The sequence below is a fragment of the Cotesia glomerata genome, linkage group LG4 (assembly GCF_020080835.1).
Source record: "Cotesia glomerata isolate CgM1 linkage group LG4, MPM_Cglom_v2.3, whole genome shotgun sequence".
In the NCBI taxonomy this organism is placed as follows: domain Eukaryota; kingdom Metazoa; phylum Arthropoda; class Insecta; order Hymenoptera; family Braconidae; genus Cotesia; species Cotesia glomerata.
In genome coordinates, this window is record NC_058161.1 from 6,841,164 (window position 1) to 6,860,265 (window position 19,102).

Consider the following 19,102-nt stretch of genomic DNA (forward strand, 5'->3'; position numbering starts at 1 on the left):
AAAAAAAAAAAAAAAAAAAAAAAAAAACAATAATGAAAAAATCTATATACTTCTTGAATGACAATGTTTGAAATTTCGCAATTTCGGTCAAATCTGTTGAAAAAATTACACTTCGTGATATCATACTAAAATAACAAAAACATTTTCAACCGAACATGTTAAGAAATTTAAACTTACATATATTGTTCTATATAACTATCGATCGTGTATTTGAATATTTAATATGTTCTTATTATATTATTCAATTTCAAGTTTCAAATATAGAAGACTGTTTAAAAATTAACAATTTTTTATTTTCAAAAGTATGCTTCAAGCAATAAAAGCTACCGGATGTTTCCTCTTTAAATATTTGACATCCAAGAGCTGTATTTGCGACGGTAAAATTGAAACTGTATATGTATAAAGTAATATGACACTGTGGGTGGTAGGGAATAACTCTATATAAAGATGATACGATTTGATGCTCTGTCACTGCTCATTACTTTTACATGACAATTGTCTTCGAGATTTAATACATAGAACCGTTGAAAAAATTATAAATAAAAAAGTTATTTTACAATAAAAAGTCTGTTTTTGAGATTAAAAATGAATAAATTTATACGAATTGTTATTCTTACGATGATTATACCATCAGCTGTACTGGGGTAAGAATTTCGTTTATCATTTATCTAAAAATGTTTATTAATAAATTAATGTAAAAAATTTTAGGCGTAAATTGGAATTAACAGGTAATTGCAGTTGTGCAGCTATTCAAGTATCAGGTCTTGAACCAATTTTAGAACAATCTCTTCAGTTTAATGTTGCATGTAATGAGGAAGGCATTGACAAGTGTGAACGACTTTGCATCGCTCTCGTAAGTGTTTAAACTTTATAGACTAGGTATCTATATATATGTATATATACTTGCTGTTACAAATTAATGCTTATAATGCGTTTTTGTTTACCTATATAGGTGAGTGCTGCTAAAGATAAGGGCCCAGAATTGATTTGTGATAAATTAAAAAGACACGTTTCAAACATGCATGTAAGTAAAAAAAATTTTTAATTATCTTTTTATTGATATTTATATATATAAAAAAAAACATTTATTATTCGTATATCGATCGTTTATGACTTTTTTATTTAAATGTTACGTATAAAATCAATATTAAATGAAATTGCAGGTTGGACTTTTTACACGAATTTGCGACGCAAATGGATGGAAATTCTCGGGGCTTAAAATTCCTGATCCAGTTTGTTGTCACGAGGGCAAACCAACTCAATGTGATGGTACTCCAGAATAATTTAATAAAATTATTTGAATAAATGTTCTTGTGTGAATATTGTCAAAGATTAAGATAGTATCACATGTAAAAGAAAACAAAGGCAATGAAACCCGGCTTATGAGAATTTTTTTATGCATTACTATCAATTTTAATCAATTCATTTTTTATAAATTCCAATTTACTTTCAAGTTTTCCGACAGTTTCCGTAATATCTTCGTGATCTATTAACTGCTTTTGTTTCAATGTGGTTAGAACCGACTGCAGTGATAGCTTAGCACTAGCTAGCATTGGTTTTTTTCTGATGTCATCAGTGGTCTCAGAGCAACGTAAATAAGTATCGGCGAGATTTAAACAGAGTTGTAAAACATTTTTGGCGGTTGGAATGCTTTGATGCCACCGTGAATCAGCAACAAAAGACCGATAAGCTCTCTGTAAATATTCAGTGGCCTTTTTGATCGATGTGTCTGTGGCTTGAAGAACAGTTAATTCAGCGTAAAGTTGGAGTATTTCAGGATCGTTTGGCACTGATGCATTTATACGCCCAAAAAGAGCTAAAGCTTTGTCGAAAATATTTTTTACTGGTTGTCCTTCACTGTCATTTATGTTCTTGGTAATAGCCTCAGTTAATATTATCAACACTTGATGATCAATATGTGGAGATTTTTTAAAATCTAAAATTCTATGATAACACTCAATAACATCTATAAAATGTCCCAAATCAATACTAACAACCATTAAATTATCCCAAACTTGCCAAACATTGAAATCACATTTAACGGCATTTTTAAGCGAATGCCAAGCGCGTGGTTTATTGTTTAGTTTAATGTAAACTTTAGCTAAATTATTCCAAGCTTCAAAATTTGTTTGTTCGAGTTCGCAGTAACGCCTGTATGCATGAGCAGAAAGTTCCCAATTTTCAATTTGTAACGCTGCAAAACCCAAACGAATCCATACACTCTCTTGAATGTTATTCAATTTAACAGATAATTCTAAATGCGGTATTGCTTCCGCGTACTGTTTTTTCTCGAAATAAAAAAAGCCCCAATGTTTTTGAGCACGGCTACTTTTTTTATCAGACAATTCCCAAGCAGTTTCATAGTGATTAACATCCTGTTCAGCATCTCCAAGAAGACACCATAATTTAACTGTTGGTTTTTTTGATAATTCTTGACGAATTATTTCTGCAGCCTGTATATAAAAATAGAATAAAATAAGAATACCATTGTAATTAACATAATAGCTAAATTAAATTACTTATTTAAATACATAGACTTTTTTACTTTACCTTGTGACGTAAGTCAAGAATTGTATAACAAACAATAACTTCCTCCCACAACTTTAACTGAAGATATAGATCCAGAGCACCTTTTACCAATCCCAAATTCAACATAGAGTCTGCCAAGTTTTGTTTGAATATCCAAATGGTTTTCATACCACTTGCAAAAAGAAGATTTGTTCTATGAAAGACACTTGGTTTTGATTGGCTGTATTGTCCTACAAGGCTTTCAGTCTGGGATAAAGCTCGCTCTATACCACGCTTATCTTTCATCTCAAATATACTGCGTTGTCGCAATGCTTCCATTTTCAATGCCCAATTTTTAGTTCCTTCGATTATTACCTACAATCATTTTTTTCATTACTTAAAATTCATCAATAATATTAACTTATTATTATTATTATTATTATTAAAAAAGTAAAATAAAAACTTAACATTTTATTTAAGTAGTCTTACATTTAAATACGGCATCAATTCTTCCATTGAAAAGTCATCCTTTGGTTGGCTTATTTGAAGATGAGTACTAAAAAAAAAAATTTTATCAATTAGCTAATGGTCTTTGATGAGAACTTGAATTATTTTTATTACTATTTCGCTGTATTTAATTTATTTTATCACTATCAATGTTTATAAATTTTTTTCTTACCATTTAGCCAAAATAACAGCTTCTTCAATAGATCCCAATTTACAAATTTCAATTTTTTCCGAAAATTCAATGGAATCCAGCCTTAAATCATCCATTATATGAACTGAATGAGGTAAATCAGGACATTCTGTAAAAGGGAATAATTCTTGCGCCGCTTTAATGTTAAGAAAAAGTTGTGGTTTTTCTTCTTGCTGATACTTTGTACGTTTTCCCTGTGCTCCACCGAGTTCTAAAGTTAACTTGGCAATAGTTTGTGCTTGGTTCAAATACTTTTCCGAGTCATTAATTCTTTTGTATAATAATGTAAATTGTAGAGCTTCAATATAAAATAAAGTTTCAAAACTTTTATATTCATCATTATTCCAATCATTAAGCTTACTCATTCTGTCAATAAGTAATTCGGTTTCATTGAGTAAAACATCTGACTCTTCATCTAAAATCATTTGATGAATATAGTTCGAGCGTATCACCCACCAAAGTGATGTTGGAAACGCCCTTTGCAGATTTTTATTTGTAAATATTATTTTTGATAAATACAAAAGCTCTAAATACTCGGCATTATCGTTACACTGATCACCAAGAGTCAGTTCTTGAGATGCTTCCTCATTTCTGTTGTCAATCAACCAGACAATACTTTCTGGTAATTTTAACGAAGGTCCAGTCCAATTATGCTGAATAAACAAATGCAAAGCAACAATACCTAAACGTAGCCATTCAGTATAATTACTTGCATTATTGTTTAATTCTTCATCTATTGTAGTTCGTAGAGTCTTATCTTTTATTTTGTTTTTCAAATCAAGTTGATCACACAAAACGATTAATATTTTTTCATAATCTATGTCAGTAGTTTCATCTGTTGCATCTGCAAAAATATATCATATAAATTCAAAGTAATAGATCCGAGTTGAATAAATTAACAACATTAAAATTAGCCGTCACTTAAACATTATTCAACAAAATAATTTGTTCTAAAAAATTATGTTTAAAAAATTGCATTTTTAATTTTTTTAAATTTCTACTTGTCAATTTTTTTGCTATCATTTATTTCTTACAGAAATTTTTAAAATTATCAAATATTTGCTAAATTAATTTTCACAATGACTTACCATTAGATAAAATAAATTGGGGAGAGTATAATATTTTCAAGTCCATTTTAATAAATTTTTTTAAAATCAAAATTAGTTTAAAAAACACGTGAGGAATGTTTCAATATTTAAAAAATTAGGTTATAATCAGGTAAATTTTATCTCTAATCAGAAAAAAAAAAAAAAAAGTAATATCGGTAAGGAAACACGTGAGCTTGACAACTGTAAACATTTCTAACCTATTGTCGATAAGTTAATTTCTAAAAAAAATTAAAATTACAGCAGTCGTAAAATGTTTAACCCTTCGTCACTCGCGCCATGAGCAGATCGCCGCCTAACAACTACTCAACCTATAGAGACTCACTATAGTGCGAGCGAGAAACTAAAAAAGACGCGAGTGCCGAAGGGTTAAATATTTTTTCTTCTCTAATCAAATTGTCTTAATCGTTGTAAAATTTTATTGAATCTTATTCTTGTCTCTATATTATCAATTTTATAATATTTCATTCTTACTATCCAATTCATCATATCATTAGCTTGGTCACCAACGCATTTATTGCTACTAATATCTTCATGAGTGTGATAAAAACAACTTGTGCTTAAAGGTAATGATTCAATATAATTGAATTCATCTAAACATAAAATATAGTTTCGGACAAATGTAAGACCATCTAAAGTACTATATGAATGACCAATTATTCGTTCCAGTTCATTTTTATAAATTTTATTTTTTACAAATATATATTTGATATTTATAGCAGTTTTCACAATATTTATTACTTTAGTTTTTAGGTGTGATGGTTCGTAACAACCTTTAGTCCACTCAATCCCATATTTTTCATAAATGTTTCTATTGTAATTTTCAATAATATCTGATGAATAATTGTTTAAATTGTTCGGCGGTTTCGCAACAAATAAATTATTATACAAAACTAATTCATTAGCATCTAAGCCGTAGATACTTACTTCTTTTAAAGTAAATTCATTTTCATCAGAGTAATATCCATTAAAGTGTATAATAAAATACATAATATTATTCATTCTTAAAAACCATCGAACCATTTTCATAGCATTATCGCGTGCACAGTAACTAAATTGTTGATTAGTATTATGATAACGACAGTGAGAGCTTCTCATTACAGAATTTTCATTAAAGCCTAAATCACTTAGAGTATCTGGTTTATAATCTTCTCTACCGATGAAATTCATCAACTGTTCAGCTTTAATATCGTTTTTTACGAAAATTTTTATCCCGCGCTGAAATACATACAATATCCTTCGGCGTAAAACATCGATACTGTAAGAACCAGTGTTCCATTCAATTCCATTAATTTCTTTGAAGCTTTGATAAAATACAATATTTTCTCCTTCAAGATTTGGTACAGGTGATTTTGTTATATGCATAACAGGTCGGACATATCCATTACGATAGTCAATTATTTTACACACACAAATTTCTTTAATAATAAATCGATCATTAAAATAGAATCCACTAAAGTCTATAATTCTAACTCTCATAATTAATAAGTATGATTTATTATTTTTCTTTACTAATATATAAATAAAATTTTTTTATTTTTTGATTCATTATTTTAAGGATATTATAATTTTTTATTAATTTCTTCATAAACTCAAAAGCAATGAGTTTCAAGTGATTGATAAACCCTTCGAAGTTTTGGATTTATATTACTCAAAAACTTTAAGCTCACGTAAAATTAATAAATTTTTTGATAAAAATCTCTTATTAAATTATCAAGGTATCAAATGTCCTATTTTCCGCAACTGAAGACTACTATTTTAATAATTTAATTAAAAATTTCACCATAGTTTTGATAGAAGAAAAAATAATTTTTTTAAATAACAAAAAATAAATATTAATACCAATAAAATAACTACGTAACATTTTCCACAGAATCCATTAAACTCAATTAAGATTAAGATGTGAATCACAAGCTATTAATAAGTGGTATGTAATTTTTAATAATTATTATTTGTTGTTGTACAGTTTGTTGTTCATATATGAAATACAGTAAATCTTTCGAAAAATTGTGACTAAAAAATAAAAATATAATTGAGACATATTCATCACAGTTAAGAAATATACACGTTAGATGTAATTATGTTTCTCGAAGTAAACTTTTTCCACAATTACTGTTGATCTTATACATAAATAATAATTTTATTATAATAGGCAAAAATTACAAAACATGAAGAAACTGTGAGAGTTTTTGAGGCGGAGAACAAAAAAGAGAGCATATAATAATAATAATAATAATAATAATAACAATGATAATAGTAATGTAGAGAGGTCGGAGGAAACAGTAGTAAAGACAAAGCAGTAATTGTGCGTTGATTCTCTTCCTTCTTGACTCTCTTTTACACTATAACTCTGTACAACGTAGGGAGTATAATCAAAACCTACGTGTGTATGGTGTATACATAAATACATAGACATTATTTTAGCATAAAAAAAGAAAACAGCTAGTAAGGAACGTCATCTGAGAATTGCGTAAGTAGGACAATCATCTTCCATTGTTTTCCACGTTGTAGGAAAATTCAAACTCAAGCGACTAATTAATTCTCCGTATATGCTGTAAATAATAATAATTTTTCTCATTGCCCTTTTTTTCGAAATCAAAATTGGTCATGCCAATTAGCTTCAAAGAGAATCTTCAACATTTTTGTTAACAAATTTAATTTAACATAATGAGAAATATATATGTATATATAATTTAATAAATTCAGTTTTAGTATATATACTTCTCTTCGCACACAATTTTTTTCTCATTAATTTCATTTATTATACATTCCAGATTTCTTTTCAACGCCCATCATCAACCATAAGAAGCAGCACCTACACAACGTCCGGTCCCTTTACTTGTTTTAAACATCCAAATAAGAACTTTGTCAATGTGTTAAACCAAGCAGAAGCTTTAAGCATAAGCATAATATGAAGAAAAAAAAAAAAAACAAGATGTAAAGTAAAATAAAAAATGATAATCTAAAGAAGTCAAACTAGGCATTGAAGATAACTCTTGCTTGTGGTGTTGGTCGCCGTGAACCGCCTACGAGGACGCGTCCTTCTCGTATCCCTTGGAATACAACAAAACGCAAACGTAAAACCGTAAACCAATCGGACAGTCATGCGTTTCAGTCACACCCACGTCTCCCCTGAGGTAGTAATGTTAGCCCACGCATATTTTATACCTAATACTATACATATATATAGATAAGTGAAGTATACTCTCTTTGCTCCCCTCTTATTCATAAGTCATAACATGAAACGTAACCAGTCAATATTACATGTGTACATACCGTGCAGGTATACTGGCTATGCTGTAGTTTACAGTAACAGTAACACACATATCAACTTTGGGCTTCCGTTTAGACCCCATATTTGTACAATGAATTTTTTTTAAAATTAGAATAAAAAATTAATTTAATTAATGTGTTTAGGTCAGCTAAAAGACTAATTAATTTTAATTAAAAAAAGTAAAAAGTGTCTTTTGGCCTCACCCAAAGTTTTATGGGTAGTACTATTTTTTTTAATTATTTCCAATAATTAAAAGTGAAAAATTTTTTTAATAGATTAAAAATGACTGCAATTATTAATATATAAAATAAATTTCTGAACCGATGTTATTTTACTGATTAAAATTTTAATAATAAAAATTTAGACATAAAAGGTATGAATCCCGGAAAAAATAGACCCAAAAAAATTTTAAAGTTATGAAAAATTAATATTATTTCATTAAAATTATTATAAAATAAAAATTATAATAATAATAATATTTTTTATTTTTTGTAATAAAAAATGGAGTGATCATTCTGGGGGTGCTTGTTATGTTTTTCAGGAAAATTGTGGGTGTGATACAATTATTATTATTATAATTTATAATTTATAATAATAATTATTATTATTATAATTTGTATTTTATAATAATTTTAATGAAATAATATGAATTTTTCAAAATTTAAAAATTTTTTCCAGGTCTATTTTTTCCGATTACCAGAAAGTATATTTGAGTAAAAGAAAAAAAAGATTGTTTACTTAAAATACTAAAAAAAAAAAAAAAAAAAAAATCAATTCCCAAAAAAAAAATGCAAAACTGAAGCTTTGCAGTTACTGTGTTTTGAAACGATTGGGCCAAAATTTTCATAGTGTAATTGTCGTAATTATATAATACGATATCAATTCCAATAATCAAATTTTTTACAAAAATCCACCTGAAATTAATTTTAACTAACTCAGCTTGGACCATACAAGTTTGCATCACGGATATGTTCTGCTAATGTTTATAGCTCTTATATTTAGAACCAAACCGGAAAAGTAGTGCACATTAGAGAAAGAGATGTGAGGAAGTTTCAAATGTAAATGCCGCTACTTGAACGATAAAATATAATCCACATAGCTTCCCTTTTGTAAATTCAATAATATTTATTCGGGTACTTTAATTACCAGTAATGACAATACTCCACTAAAGTGTATAGAAAAAAAAAATCATTATTGATAAACATGTTTAAAAAAACATTTATTTTTTTTTTAATCATAAATCCTATACTTACAGTAAGTCAGTATGTAAATATCATATATACTAATGTTTGTACTAAGATATGTATGAGTTAAGCTATAAATTTTATTCCGTGGGGTCTAGACACGCCACATTTTATTGACTGTCCTCCGTTCATCATCTATACACATCGGCTGTTATATTTTACGTTGAATGGCACGCAAGTTGCACACGTGCTTCTATATATGTGACGCATGCGCATATTTAAAAGACACACTCCTATATGTACCATCTTTTTTTTTACATATGTGTATGTATACATATAACTTTTTCTCTTTTATATACTCAATATATATAACGTAACACACTCTCTCGTTGGCGCCCAACTGTCGCACAAGCACGCCGCAATTTCATTCATATTTTTTTCCCCTTTTGGCCACACTACACTGTACTTGCCGTCGTAGCCGTCATTTTCATCACTCTGTTACAGGAGGATCTATACTGTTGACGACTGCTCCATTCACGCAACTTACATTATTAAACACATTCATAATATCTTTATATTAATGCAGTTGTTTTACCTGAAAAATCAAATTAATATTTTTATTGTTAACACTACAACAATATTTATTTAATAATTATTGATTTAACATAGCTGTAATCTTCCAATTTGAGAGAAAAAACTTATTTGTTATTTACTTTGCTTTATTAATTCAGCTGTGTCATATTTTATGATATAAATACGTATATATATATATTAATTAAATTTATTATGAAATTAAATAGTTAAAAATATGTATATATATATATATATATATATATATATATATATATATATATATATATATATATATATATATATATATATATATATATATATATACACAATATGAGCTAGTAGCGTGAGCACGAGGGATTTAAGAGAAGAGATAGCGAACGTGCGAGTGAGTTAAGAGAGGAAGCGGACCATTGCGCCATCAGGAAATGGCTTGTGCTATGTATATATGTATATATACACCTATACACTTACATGAAATAAATATATATATAGTGGTTACACGACACGCTTACAGGTTGTGTCCGCTGACAAATGAATTTACCTATACTTGAAAGACAACAAAATAAATAAAATCAAGCACTACTGTACAAATGGTATGTATATAAATTTATGTATGTATAAGTACACATACTTATGTAGATTGACAATACATAAGGTATATTTGTTAATTTAGCAGCAGTTATTGGCATCGGTAGACCACGCGAGAATTCGCGCGAGATCATACAATTTTATGCCGGACACACTCCCCGGTAGTCAGGAGTGTAACCCGTGGATTTTTAGCCTAACGTTTGAGGTAATAAATATATAATTGATATATTTTTATTTTAGTTTTTAAAAATATATAATAAAACATTTAAAGTATTGTTGCTGTGATATTGTATGGATGAAAAATCACCGCTTTCTCTCTTGATTTAATTATTAATAACTAATTATTTAAAAAGTACGAAGAAGTTATCTAAGCAATGATATTACGTAAAATTGAAATAACAAACAACTAAAATAAATAGGATGTTAGTTTAAATAATAATTGAATACGGTTATTATATTTTAAAAATGTAGTTTTCAGTAGGTGAGTGGGATTGTTCCATTTTTTGCCAGTTGATACGGAAGTTGATAATTTGAAAGGAAAACAGAGTGAGAGGTAAAGAGGAAATAGAGTAAGAGTAGTATAGAATAAGCGGTCTTTTATTTCATACATATATATTTATTAAAGGTGTATTATTGTGTAGGTATAGGTTCACATATACATATACCTATATTTATAAAGAGTTGGTGGGAACTATCCAGTCCCCATATTAAATTTTCAATTTATTGTTGGGTACCGACAATTTAATACTACGTTCCTGTACGAAACCCATTCACAGAATGAACGAACCGCTGCTTGCTTGCGTTCTGTTCGTGTAGTCACTCAGTAGTGTCATGGAGGTAACATGGCCGAGGAGACGCGCCTAGTTCGCGTTGAGGAGAGACTAAAAATTAAAATCGGTACGAATTTTATTAATAATTGTGTTTTAATTATCAATACAATCCAATATTGGATATTATTTTCAGTGTATTTGTGCATTTATACCAATGTGTTATTAAGTGTTATCTATCAATGATCTATCTACATATTCAATGTTTCCTAAAATATATATACATATATATTTACATACATACATATACGTGTGCGTACATTATATCTGCAGATAGACATGTACATAAGTATGTACACAGGTATATCTTCGTATGTGTGTAAATATAACTATGTATATTTAAAAATTAAAAAAAAAGTGTTGACGCGAGTTCAATGGAGTCTCTTAGCTTCTCTCACTCTTTTTATCATTCTCTCTTTCACTTACACGCTCTCATCCTCTCATTCTTCCTCTCTCGATTGTGCTGCTTGGGCGGAAGACTAAAAAATATTTTGACTTGTATTACATATAAATATATCTATATATTATAAATTTATATGTGTTTAGATATAGATAGATGTACTTATGTACATCTAATATGAGTATCTATCTATATTAATAGACGTATAGCTATAATAATTTTTTTTTAATTATATTTTATATTAACTAATAAATAAATGACTAATAATAAAATGATATTTTGTATTTACAGTTAAAAGTCTTGTGATTAATTTGTTTGAAATATAGTTTATGGCTTGTGATTAAAAATAATAATTATTATTAGTGTAATCAACGTATTTTATTATGGCAGTGGTATTTAAAAATAATATATATTTATATAAATCTAAAAATTTTGCAAGACATGCAGAATAAAATGCGTAAACGTACATTCTCTTGATTCTACACTCCCACGCGTCGTCGTGGATCGCACTTACTTCCCTCTTACGTCTTCTCCTTGCCCTCGTCATCGTCTCGATACAACCAAACTATACTCCACCTTCACATATAATTATATCTATATATTCTCCAGAGTAGTGCATGCCCATAGGATATTTAATCGAGCATGTGCTCTTTTTTTTTCTTCTCAACTTGTATAATATATATCTATATATCATATTAAAAGAATTAAAATACAATGATTGATAGTGTGAAAAAATATATATTATGGAAGAAATATGTATGTACACACACTACATACAATATGAATGAATAATGTTATGAAGAAAGACGGGTAAAGTTTAGGGAAACATTCTTGTGGTCTGGGTTTTTTTGAAAGATTAGACATTAATGCTAAATAAAACTTTATGTTATATTTTTGCAAATTAGAATTCTTTGTGGATAATCGTTGCTATGATTATCAATAACTAATTTATTATCAGCAAAACAATTATTTTTTTATCAGTAGAATAAAGAGGATGAATGAGAATGATTGACGATTGAATGTTGAAAGAACATAATGTTGACAGACGAAAGAAATAATGCAGGTATATATTATTGATATTACTTTTGTGACACTGGGTATTAATGCACATTATATATAATTATAATTTCATTCATGAACGCATGGTTGGAGCATCTGTGAACTGTGACTCAGTGTCGAGACGTCAATAACTCAATCAATGAATGCTATTCGAATTTTAAATTGGAACGTTTAAGAATGTCACAGATTGTTTGTGTCGCAATAAAAATAAACAGAAACAACAACAACAATAATAATAATAATAATAATAATAATAATAATAATAATAATAATAACAATAATAAATAAATTATAGCAGAAATGAGCGGTGATAAAGAGAATGAATCAATTCCGTTTATTGAAAGAAAATTACTAAATATATAACATCGTCAAATAACAATCAAAATTTATTATCTATAGATTTTTTAATTTAAGATTTTTTGATTCAATTGATAATAGTCTGAAATAATTTCATTTTAATCGCTTGTAATTAATCTTGAGATTAAATATTTTTTGAATATTTAAGGTTACATATCGATGTTCTAATTAGCAAATTGTCTAACTCCATTTCAGAGAATCTTCTATTTGTACGAAAAAAAACAATTAGTTCAAAATTTATTATCACTTTAAAAAAACCATTTAATATCATTGATACCTAATAGAGATATAATATTTAGGTTTTGAATTATTCAAGTGATTTATAATTGGATTATTGCTACATCAAAATGTTAAAAAATCACCCTCTAAAAAATAAGAAGTTAGACAAATTGCTAATTAGACCGTCGATATATTATTGGCTATTGTGAATTTAAAGTATAAAAAAAATTTGTAAAATTAATTAATCTTCGAAGCATAAGTTTTAATGTTCAGTATTTTATTTTCAGGTGAGGTAAAAAATCTTTTAAGTCGAGGCCATGGATCCCCAGGAACACGAGATGTCTACTGTGCATTATCACTTGATCAAGAAGAAATCTTCCGCACTAGTACGATTGAACGAACTCTCAAGTAAGAATCTTAATTAATTAATAAATAATTTTTAAAATAAATTAATGAACTTTAAACCTTAAACTTTTTTTTTTTTAAATTACAGTCCATTCTTTGGTGAAGAGTTTCAGTTTGAGGTGCCGCGAAAGTTCCGCTACCTCGGTATTTACGTTTATGACCGTGACAGACACTTGAAACAAGATAAGATCCTGGGAAAAGTAGCGATTAAACGTGAAGATCTAGCAACGTACCATAACAAAGAGCATTGGTTTCCATTGAGGCCAGTTGATGCTGACTCGGAAGTACAGGGTAAAGCACACCTAGAGCTTGCACTTCAGCCTCAAGTTAATCACGCACAACCTAAATTAACAGTACGAGTTATTGAGTGTAGTGAATTGACTTTAAAAAATGGTGGTTGTGATCCCTTTGCCACTGTTACAGTTATTTATAGTAATGGTAAACAAATAATTAAGCGTACAAAAGTTAAAAAAAAGACTGTGTCGCCGTATTTTAATGAAACATTCACTTTTGAGCCTGAATTGATTGAACCAAAAGACAAAGATGTTTCGCACTACTCAATTGATGGCGGAGAAGTTGGTGAAGTTGTTGTAGGCCTTTGGCATGCTTCACCAGGAATGGGTGAACAATCTGCATTTCTTGGTGAAGTTCGTGTCACTTTGAGAGGCTTAAAAAAACAACTCACGAGCACCACAACTGCTTGGTTAGTTACAAAAATGATTTAATGATTAAATAAATTATTTAGTCTTACTTGTAACTAATGGTGAATCTTTTAGGTATTTTTTACAACCACGAGCAGCCAAAAACCGTCCAAGTAAAATAACACACAATTCATCACCACCAGGTACACTACCAGGTCTTGGATCGTTACGCTTAAAGTTACATTATACAGCGGATCATGTATTCCCATCGGAAATGTACGATAGATTACGCAGTTTACTGTTACAAAGTGTCAATGTGCAACCAATAACATCTTCAGCGGTTTATATACTCGGTGAAATTGTAGCAAGTAAAATGGAAGCTGCTCAACCCTTGGTTAGAGTCCTCGTACATCATGGTCAACTAGTATCTGTAATGAGAGCATTAGCTAGTCATGAAATTTCAAAATTAACGTAAGATTTTACTAATATATGATTATTTTTAATAGTATTTTTTAATACTGATGTATTTAATTCTTATTTTTTTCTAAATTGAATACTTAGGGATCCCACAACAATATTCCGCGGTAATACACTGGTCAGTAAGATGATGGATGAAGGTATGCGATTAGCTGGACTTCATTATCTTCACAGTACCTTGAGGCCGGCTATGGAGCAGGTTTTTCTAGAAAAAAAACCATGTGAGATTGATCCTACTCGAGTTAAAGATGCCAACACAATTCAAACAAATTTGGCTAATTTAAAGGTACGATTATTGTTAAATTTAAATTTTTTATAGAAATAATTTTGGAAAATTTTTGTTTGGTTATTTAGGAGTACGTAGAACGTGTATTTACGGCAATAACGACATCAGGTGTACGGTGCCCACCATTAATGTGTGAAATGTTTTGGTGTTTGAGAGAACTTGCTGCTACTTATTTCCCAAAGAATAAAGAAGTGCGATACTCGGTTATTAGTGGCTTTATATTTCTCAGGTTTTTCGCTCCTGCGATACTCGGCCCAAGATTATTTGATATAACAACTGAACAAATAGTAAATTTATTTATCAATATTATGAGTATTTTTCTTTAACTTAAAACAGATAATTATATTGTGAAATATTTTTATTTAGGATTCTCAAACAAATAGAACATTAACGCTTATTTCAAAAACAATTCAAAGCTTAGGAAATTTGGTTAGTTGCCGCGGAGGGGCTGGTAGTGTATGTAAAGAAGAGTATATGGAAGGCGTGTACAGGTAATCATTTATATTTTAAAAGTATTTATGTAATAATTATGATGTTACTCACTACAGATGTAATTTTTGTTACAGAGAGTTTTATACAGAAAAACATATACAAGCTGTAAAACAATTTTTAGAATTAATTTCAACTAGTAGTAGTAGCAGTAGTAGTAGTAGTAGTGGAATGACTCGGCAACGACCGACAATTCTTCAAGAACAACCAGTAGTTTTAAAAGAAGGGTAAGTTTTCATACTCACAGGTGTAATCTTTTACATGTAATATATAAATTTTTACGTCATTCATAGCGTGAAATATTCAATATAAAACTATTTACTTTAAATTCTATATTCTTAATAGTATAAATTTTCTCTTTACGCACTCTACGAACTGTGGCAAGAGGTTGGTACCCTACTGTCATCTGTCTCTTTATAAACTATTTTATCAAATTGATTAATTAATAAAAAATAGAATTCATATAATTTAATTTTTTTTTTAAATAATATATTTTAATTTCAGAGTAATGATCAAAAGAGCACAAGGTCGTAAACGTTTTGGACGTAAAAATTTTAAACAAAGATATTTTAGACTGACTACGCAAGATTTGACCTACTCAAAAACAAAAGGTAATCATATTTGTTTAATTAATTATTTATTTATTTATTCATTCAGTTATTAGTAATTAATGTAGAGTCAATCCTCTAAATTAAAATACATGATAGTCTTGAAGTTAGTCAAAGGTCGAAACTCGCAAAAAACGGGCTACGATTCATTATTGGTTAAAATTTAGGCGCGCGCGTAGCGCGCTATTCAAATTTCTAGTAAGTTATTAATCTAAATTGTATCATAAATTAAACAGGGAAGGAGCCATTGTGTAGAATATTATTGGAAGAAATATTGGCTGTGGAGAGACTACACGAAGACTCATTTAAAATGAAAAATATGTTTCAAATAGTACAACCACAACGTGCATTATATGTACAAGCTGGTAATTGCGTTGAGGAAAAAGAATGGATTGACATACTTACTAAAATCTGTCATACGAATAGTAACAGACTAGAGAGGTATCATCCGAGTGCTTACATCAACGGCCACTGGCTGTGGTAAGAAGCGCTTTATCTCTTACCAAAAATTATCTATGCTTAAATAAGTAATAATAAAGAATTTTTATTTTCTTAGTTGTCGAGCAGTTTCTGAGGTAGCTCCTGGTTGCAGTGAAGTGTCTCCGGGAATTGAAGCAGGTTTAAGAATGGTCTTGGATCCAGATCGTGATCTACAAAGAATTCATTCACTAATCTTCACGAATATGGCGCGATTAGAGACACTGATGAGTGCTTGTGAGTGTCAAGCTGTTTACGGTGCCAGTGAAATGTGTGTTTTACCGGGTGGTGGTTCACCTATCGAAGACGTACCTTCGTGTTTTAAAACACTTACTGCTTTGAGTGATGCGGCCTTTGGATTGCAACAAGAACACCGTGCTTACTTTAGGAAATTAGCTCGTGACACCAAATATGGAAGCAAGTGAGTACATTCATTTTTAAAAGTAAATAACTATATTAAATTATTTTAGTCATTGACTAATAATTAAAATTATATTATTTATTCTGTAGACAAGCACCAATTGGTGATGATAACTACCTCCACTTAGCTGCAAGAGCCGGATTTGATAATCAGCTTACGAAACGTGCTGCATATACAGATTCAGATGGCCGCAATCAACAATGCATAGAAGCGGGACTATGTTATGATGGTTTTACACGTCGCATTGAGACTGATCGTAAATACGATGAGTCATTACGAAAGTGTTTGGATTCAGATTCAATAAATCGTAGGTACGAAAATGAAAATAATACATTAAAACTCTATGAGAGTAATGCAGAAAGCATTCGTAGTATACAGAATGATCTCAATAAATTTGACCGTAGTTTGAATAATACATTAAAATCAGATAGAGTTGTTGAAAGAAATGGTAATGAAAATTTAGAAAATCATAGGCGAATGGAAATGAATAATTTATTAAGCAGCGAGGGTGTCAGTTTATCAGGCTCTTTGTCTCGAAAATTGAGTAACTATGATCATGTTAAAAAAATTAATATTGATAGTTCATTATCGTGGAGAATTCGAGATGATGCGTCTGATATATCGTCTAGTTCCATGAGTGGTCGTGGAAATAATTGAAAAAATAGTTTTTTTTTTCCATTATTAATATTAATTCATTATTTTTGTTGAATATAAAAAAGAAAGAAACCAGTGAAAACAATATTCTCGATCATAAAGTTAATTTATTATCATTAATTTGTGTAGCAATTGAGTACTACAAATTGTTTAAATTTATAAGTTAAGTCATCTATAATTAATGCATCATTTAATTATTTCATCTGTTCATTTTCATCCCTTATGATTATTGTTATTATAACGTTTCTTATTTTATTATTAATATAATATAATAATTATTAATTCGCATAGTTGTATAATTGATATTAATTAATTAACTTAAGTGATAAGAAAACAAACAAAACATAACGAATGTTAATTATAAAAAAATTTTTTGCTATTTATTTATTTTTATTTATTTTAAAAGTTGTCACGATTTAATTTTATTGTATTTAATTTTTTATCAAAGTTAACGTGACTTAGATTGGTTATCAGTTATCAGTTAAAAAATAAATCGAGCACTATTATTCCATGGATTCGGCATGGCAGAACTTACTACTCTCTTTCGTGCTCTACGGTTATCTAAAAAAATTCTCGCGCTGGTCGTAGTTATTAACCAACAATAATATATTTCATAGTTGGTATGTATAAATTCATCGCGTTGTAACCATTTGTTTTAATGGCTAACCCGTTGTATAAAATTATACATTAAGTCCAGTCTAATATGCTTTGTATATTCAATTTACTTCCTTAAAAAGTATACGCGTATTTGGTAGCTCTATCAACATTCAAACCAATTAATATTTATTTAAAATTGTAAATGAATAACAAGTGTTTTTCAGGCTCTTTGACGTTTATAATTTCACTATAATTGCAACCTGTTTAGTGTTAATTTTATTTAAAAAGTCCATTTTTAGATAGAGCCATCATTCAATCAATTTTGTACAGAATTCATTTATATATAGATTTATCATACAAATCTAAACAAATCATTTCGTTGGTTCTTTTCATTATTACCTTGAATTACTGTTAACGTTAATGTAGAACTAAATTGAAAAAAAAAAAAAAAAAAAAAAAAAAAAATATAAGTAGTAATTTTTATTGACAGTTAGTGTTGAAACACAATTTAGTGTACAGATTTATAAAATTATTAGGTAACAAAAGAAAATTTATTAAATAATAATTAATGATAAAAATTTTGTTTTCATAGAAACTCAAACACCATTCACCGGATTGATTTATCGTTGCATGGTAAAGCGTGATCTCTTGAATTGATTAGTTTTTTTTTTATTTTCATTAATTTTAATCACATTAAAACTAACTAAAAAGATCTAATCTCGAACTGATTGTAGGTATTAGAATTTAATAATTTTTTTACAATTTGTCGTGCATTTTATCTAATTATTTTTTTTTCTATTGAACTTAAAGATTTACGATTTATAAGACTATTTGTCAGATATTGAATTTGATCTGTTATTATAATAATATAAATTGATAATGCATTGGGATAGTAATCGACGTAAGGCAATTAAAAAGAGTTCGATTATTCCAATTTTTAATTTAAAACAAAAAATTTATGCAGAAAAAATTTTTGAAAAATCCCTCCGTAGTAATAAGCATTATTCAAAATTAATTAACTATCAACCTTAATTTATTAAAAGAATTAATTATAAATTATAAAACACCAAATAAAAAAATATATATACATATTGTGATTTATCCATTGCGGTATCCATATATTTTAATAGTTCATTCATTGTATAAAATTACCGCTTTCTAATCAACACGTACATGTCAAAATACTATAAAATCATAAGTTCCACTTATATTTAAATTCACAAAAATCATAAATAATTTTTTTGAAGCTCGAGGA

At 28.6% G+C, this 19,102-nt stretch overlaps 4 protein-coding genes and 2 long non-coding RNA genes across 9 annotated transcripts; 2 read left to right on the forward strand and 4 right to left on the reverse strand.

The window, feature by feature from the left end:
- The first annotated feature begins 338 nt into the window (after positions 1-338).
- On the forward strand, positions 339-1,389 carry LOC123263144. The gene is made up of 4 exons (XM_044725683.1): positions 339-644; positions 709-853; positions 953-1,024; positions 1,164-1,389. The coding sequence occupies exons 1-4, from the start codon at positions 586-588 to the stop codon at positions 1,281-1,283; spliced, it is 396 nt and encodes a 131-aa protein (XP_044581618.1). The 5' UTR covers positions 339-585; the 3' UTR covers positions 1,284-1,389.
- On the reverse strand, positions 1,102-4,339 carry LOC123263142 (tetratricopeptide repeat protein 27). The gene is made up of 5 exons (XM_044725682.1): positions 4,294-4,339; positions 3,188-4,049; positions 2,998-3,064; positions 2,551-2,883; positions 1,102-2,453 (listed from the first exon to the last, which is right to left on the reverse strand). The coding sequence occupies exons 1-5, from the start codon at positions 4,337-4,339 to the stop codon at positions 1,395-1,397; spliced, it is 2,367 nt and encodes a 788-aa protein (XP_044581617.1). The 3' UTR covers positions 1,102-1,394.
- A 359-nt stretch (positions 4,340-4,698) lies between these two features.
- On the reverse strand, positions 4,699-5,817 carry LOC123262666. Its single transcript, XM_044724992.1, has 2 exons — positions 4,953-5,817; positions 4,699-4,919 (listed from the first exon to the last, which is right to left on the reverse strand). The coding sequence occupies exons 1-2, from the start codon at positions 5,788-5,790 to the stop codon at positions 4,699-4,701; spliced, it is 1,059 nt and encodes a 352-aa protein (XP_044580927.1). The 5' UTR covers positions 5,791-5,817.
- Positions 5,818-6,903: 1,086 nt separating this feature from the next.
- On the reverse strand, positions 6,904-7,821 carry LOC123262669. The gene is made up of 2 exons (XR_006509013.1): positions 7,588-7,821; positions 6,904-7,485 (listed from the first exon to the last, which is right to left on the reverse strand). It is a non-coding gene; the product is annotated as an uncharacterized LOC123262669 (long non-coding RNA).
- A 587-nt stretch (positions 7,822-8,408) lies between these two features.
- On the reverse strand, positions 8,409-10,079 carry LOC123262668. Its single transcript, XR_006509012.1, has 4 exons — positions 9,974-10,079; positions 9,814-9,888; positions 8,839-9,364; positions 8,409-8,750 (listed from the first exon to the last, which is right to left on the reverse strand). It is a non-coding gene; the product is annotated as an uncharacterized LOC123262668 (long non-coding RNA).
- Positions 10,080-10,628: 549 nt separating this feature from the next.
- LOC123262667 (GTPase-activating protein) lies at positions 10,629-18,808 on the forward strand. Of its 4 annotated transcripts, XM_044724997.1 has the most exons (14): positions 10,645-10,827; positions 13,080-13,200; positions 13,286-13,900; positions 13,974-14,309; positions 14,400-14,601; positions 14,670-14,888; positions 14,968-15,092; positions 15,168-15,317; positions 15,436-15,477; positions 15,595-15,701; positions 15,935-16,178; positions 16,255-16,596; positions 16,686-16,907; positions 18,440-18,808. In XM_044724997.1, exons 1-14 carry the CDS (start codon positions 10,773-10,775, stop codon positions 18,489-18,491), a joined length of 2,832 nt encoding a protein of 943 aa, XP_044580932.1. In that variant the 5' UTR covers positions 10,645-10,772; the 3' UTR covers positions 18,492-18,808. The 4 variants fall into 4 exon arrangements, with proteins under 4 accessions (XP_044580930.1, XP_044580929.1, XP_044580932.1 ...); XM_044724995.1 differs by lacking the exon at positions 18,440-18,808 and having other exon boundaries at positions 10,629-10,827; positions 15,935-16,139; positions 16,686-17,459; XM_044724994.1 differs by lacking the exon at positions 18,440-18,808 and having other exon boundaries at positions 10,642-10,827; positions 16,686-17,457.
- The last annotated feature ends 294 nt before the right edge of the window (positions 18,809-19,102 follow it).

Coding starts and splice junctions, on each gene's coding strand:
- LOC123263144 (XM_044725683.1), top strand. CDS start 586: ATGAATAAATTTATACGAATTGTTATTCTTACGATGATTATACCATCA. Junction 854..952: donor AACGACTTTGCATCGCTCTC/GTAAGTGTTTAA, acceptor TTACCTATATAG/GTGAGTGCTGCTAAAGATAA. Junction 1,025..1,163: donor GACACGTTTCAAACATGCAT/GTAAGTAAAAAA, acceptor ATGAAATTGCAG/GTTGGACTTTTTACACGAAT.
- LOC123262666 (XM_044724992.1), bottom strand. CDS start 5,790: ATGAGAGTTAGAATTATAGACTTTAGTGGATTCTATTTTAATGATCGA. Junction 4,920..4,952: donor AATAATTGGTCATTCATATA/GTACTTTAGATG, acceptor TTGTCCGAAACT/ATATTTTATGTTTAGATGAA.
- LOC123263142 (XM_044725682.1), bottom strand. CDS start 4,339: ATGGACTTGAAAATATTATACTCTCCCCAATTTATTTTATCTAATG. Junction 3,065..3,187: donor GCTGTTATTTTGGCTAAATG/GTAAGAAAAAAA, acceptor TTTTTTTTTTAG/TACTCATCTTCAAATAAGCC. Junction 2,454..2,550: donor TTCTTGACTTACGTCACAAG/GTAAAGTAAAAA, acceptor TTTTATATACAG/GCTGCAGAAATAATTCGTCA.
- LOC123262667 (XM_044724994.1), top strand. CDS start 10,773: ATGGCCGAGGAGACGCGCCTAGTTCGCGTTGAGGAGAGACTAAAAATT. Junction 14,889..14,967: donor ATATAACAACTGAACAAATA/GTAAATTTATTT, acceptor ATTTTTATTTAG/GATTCTCAAACAAATAGAAC. Junction 15,318..15,435: donor CCAGTAGTTTTAAAAGAAGG/GTAAGTTTTCAT, acceptor TATTCTTAATAG/TATAAATTTTCTCTTTACGC.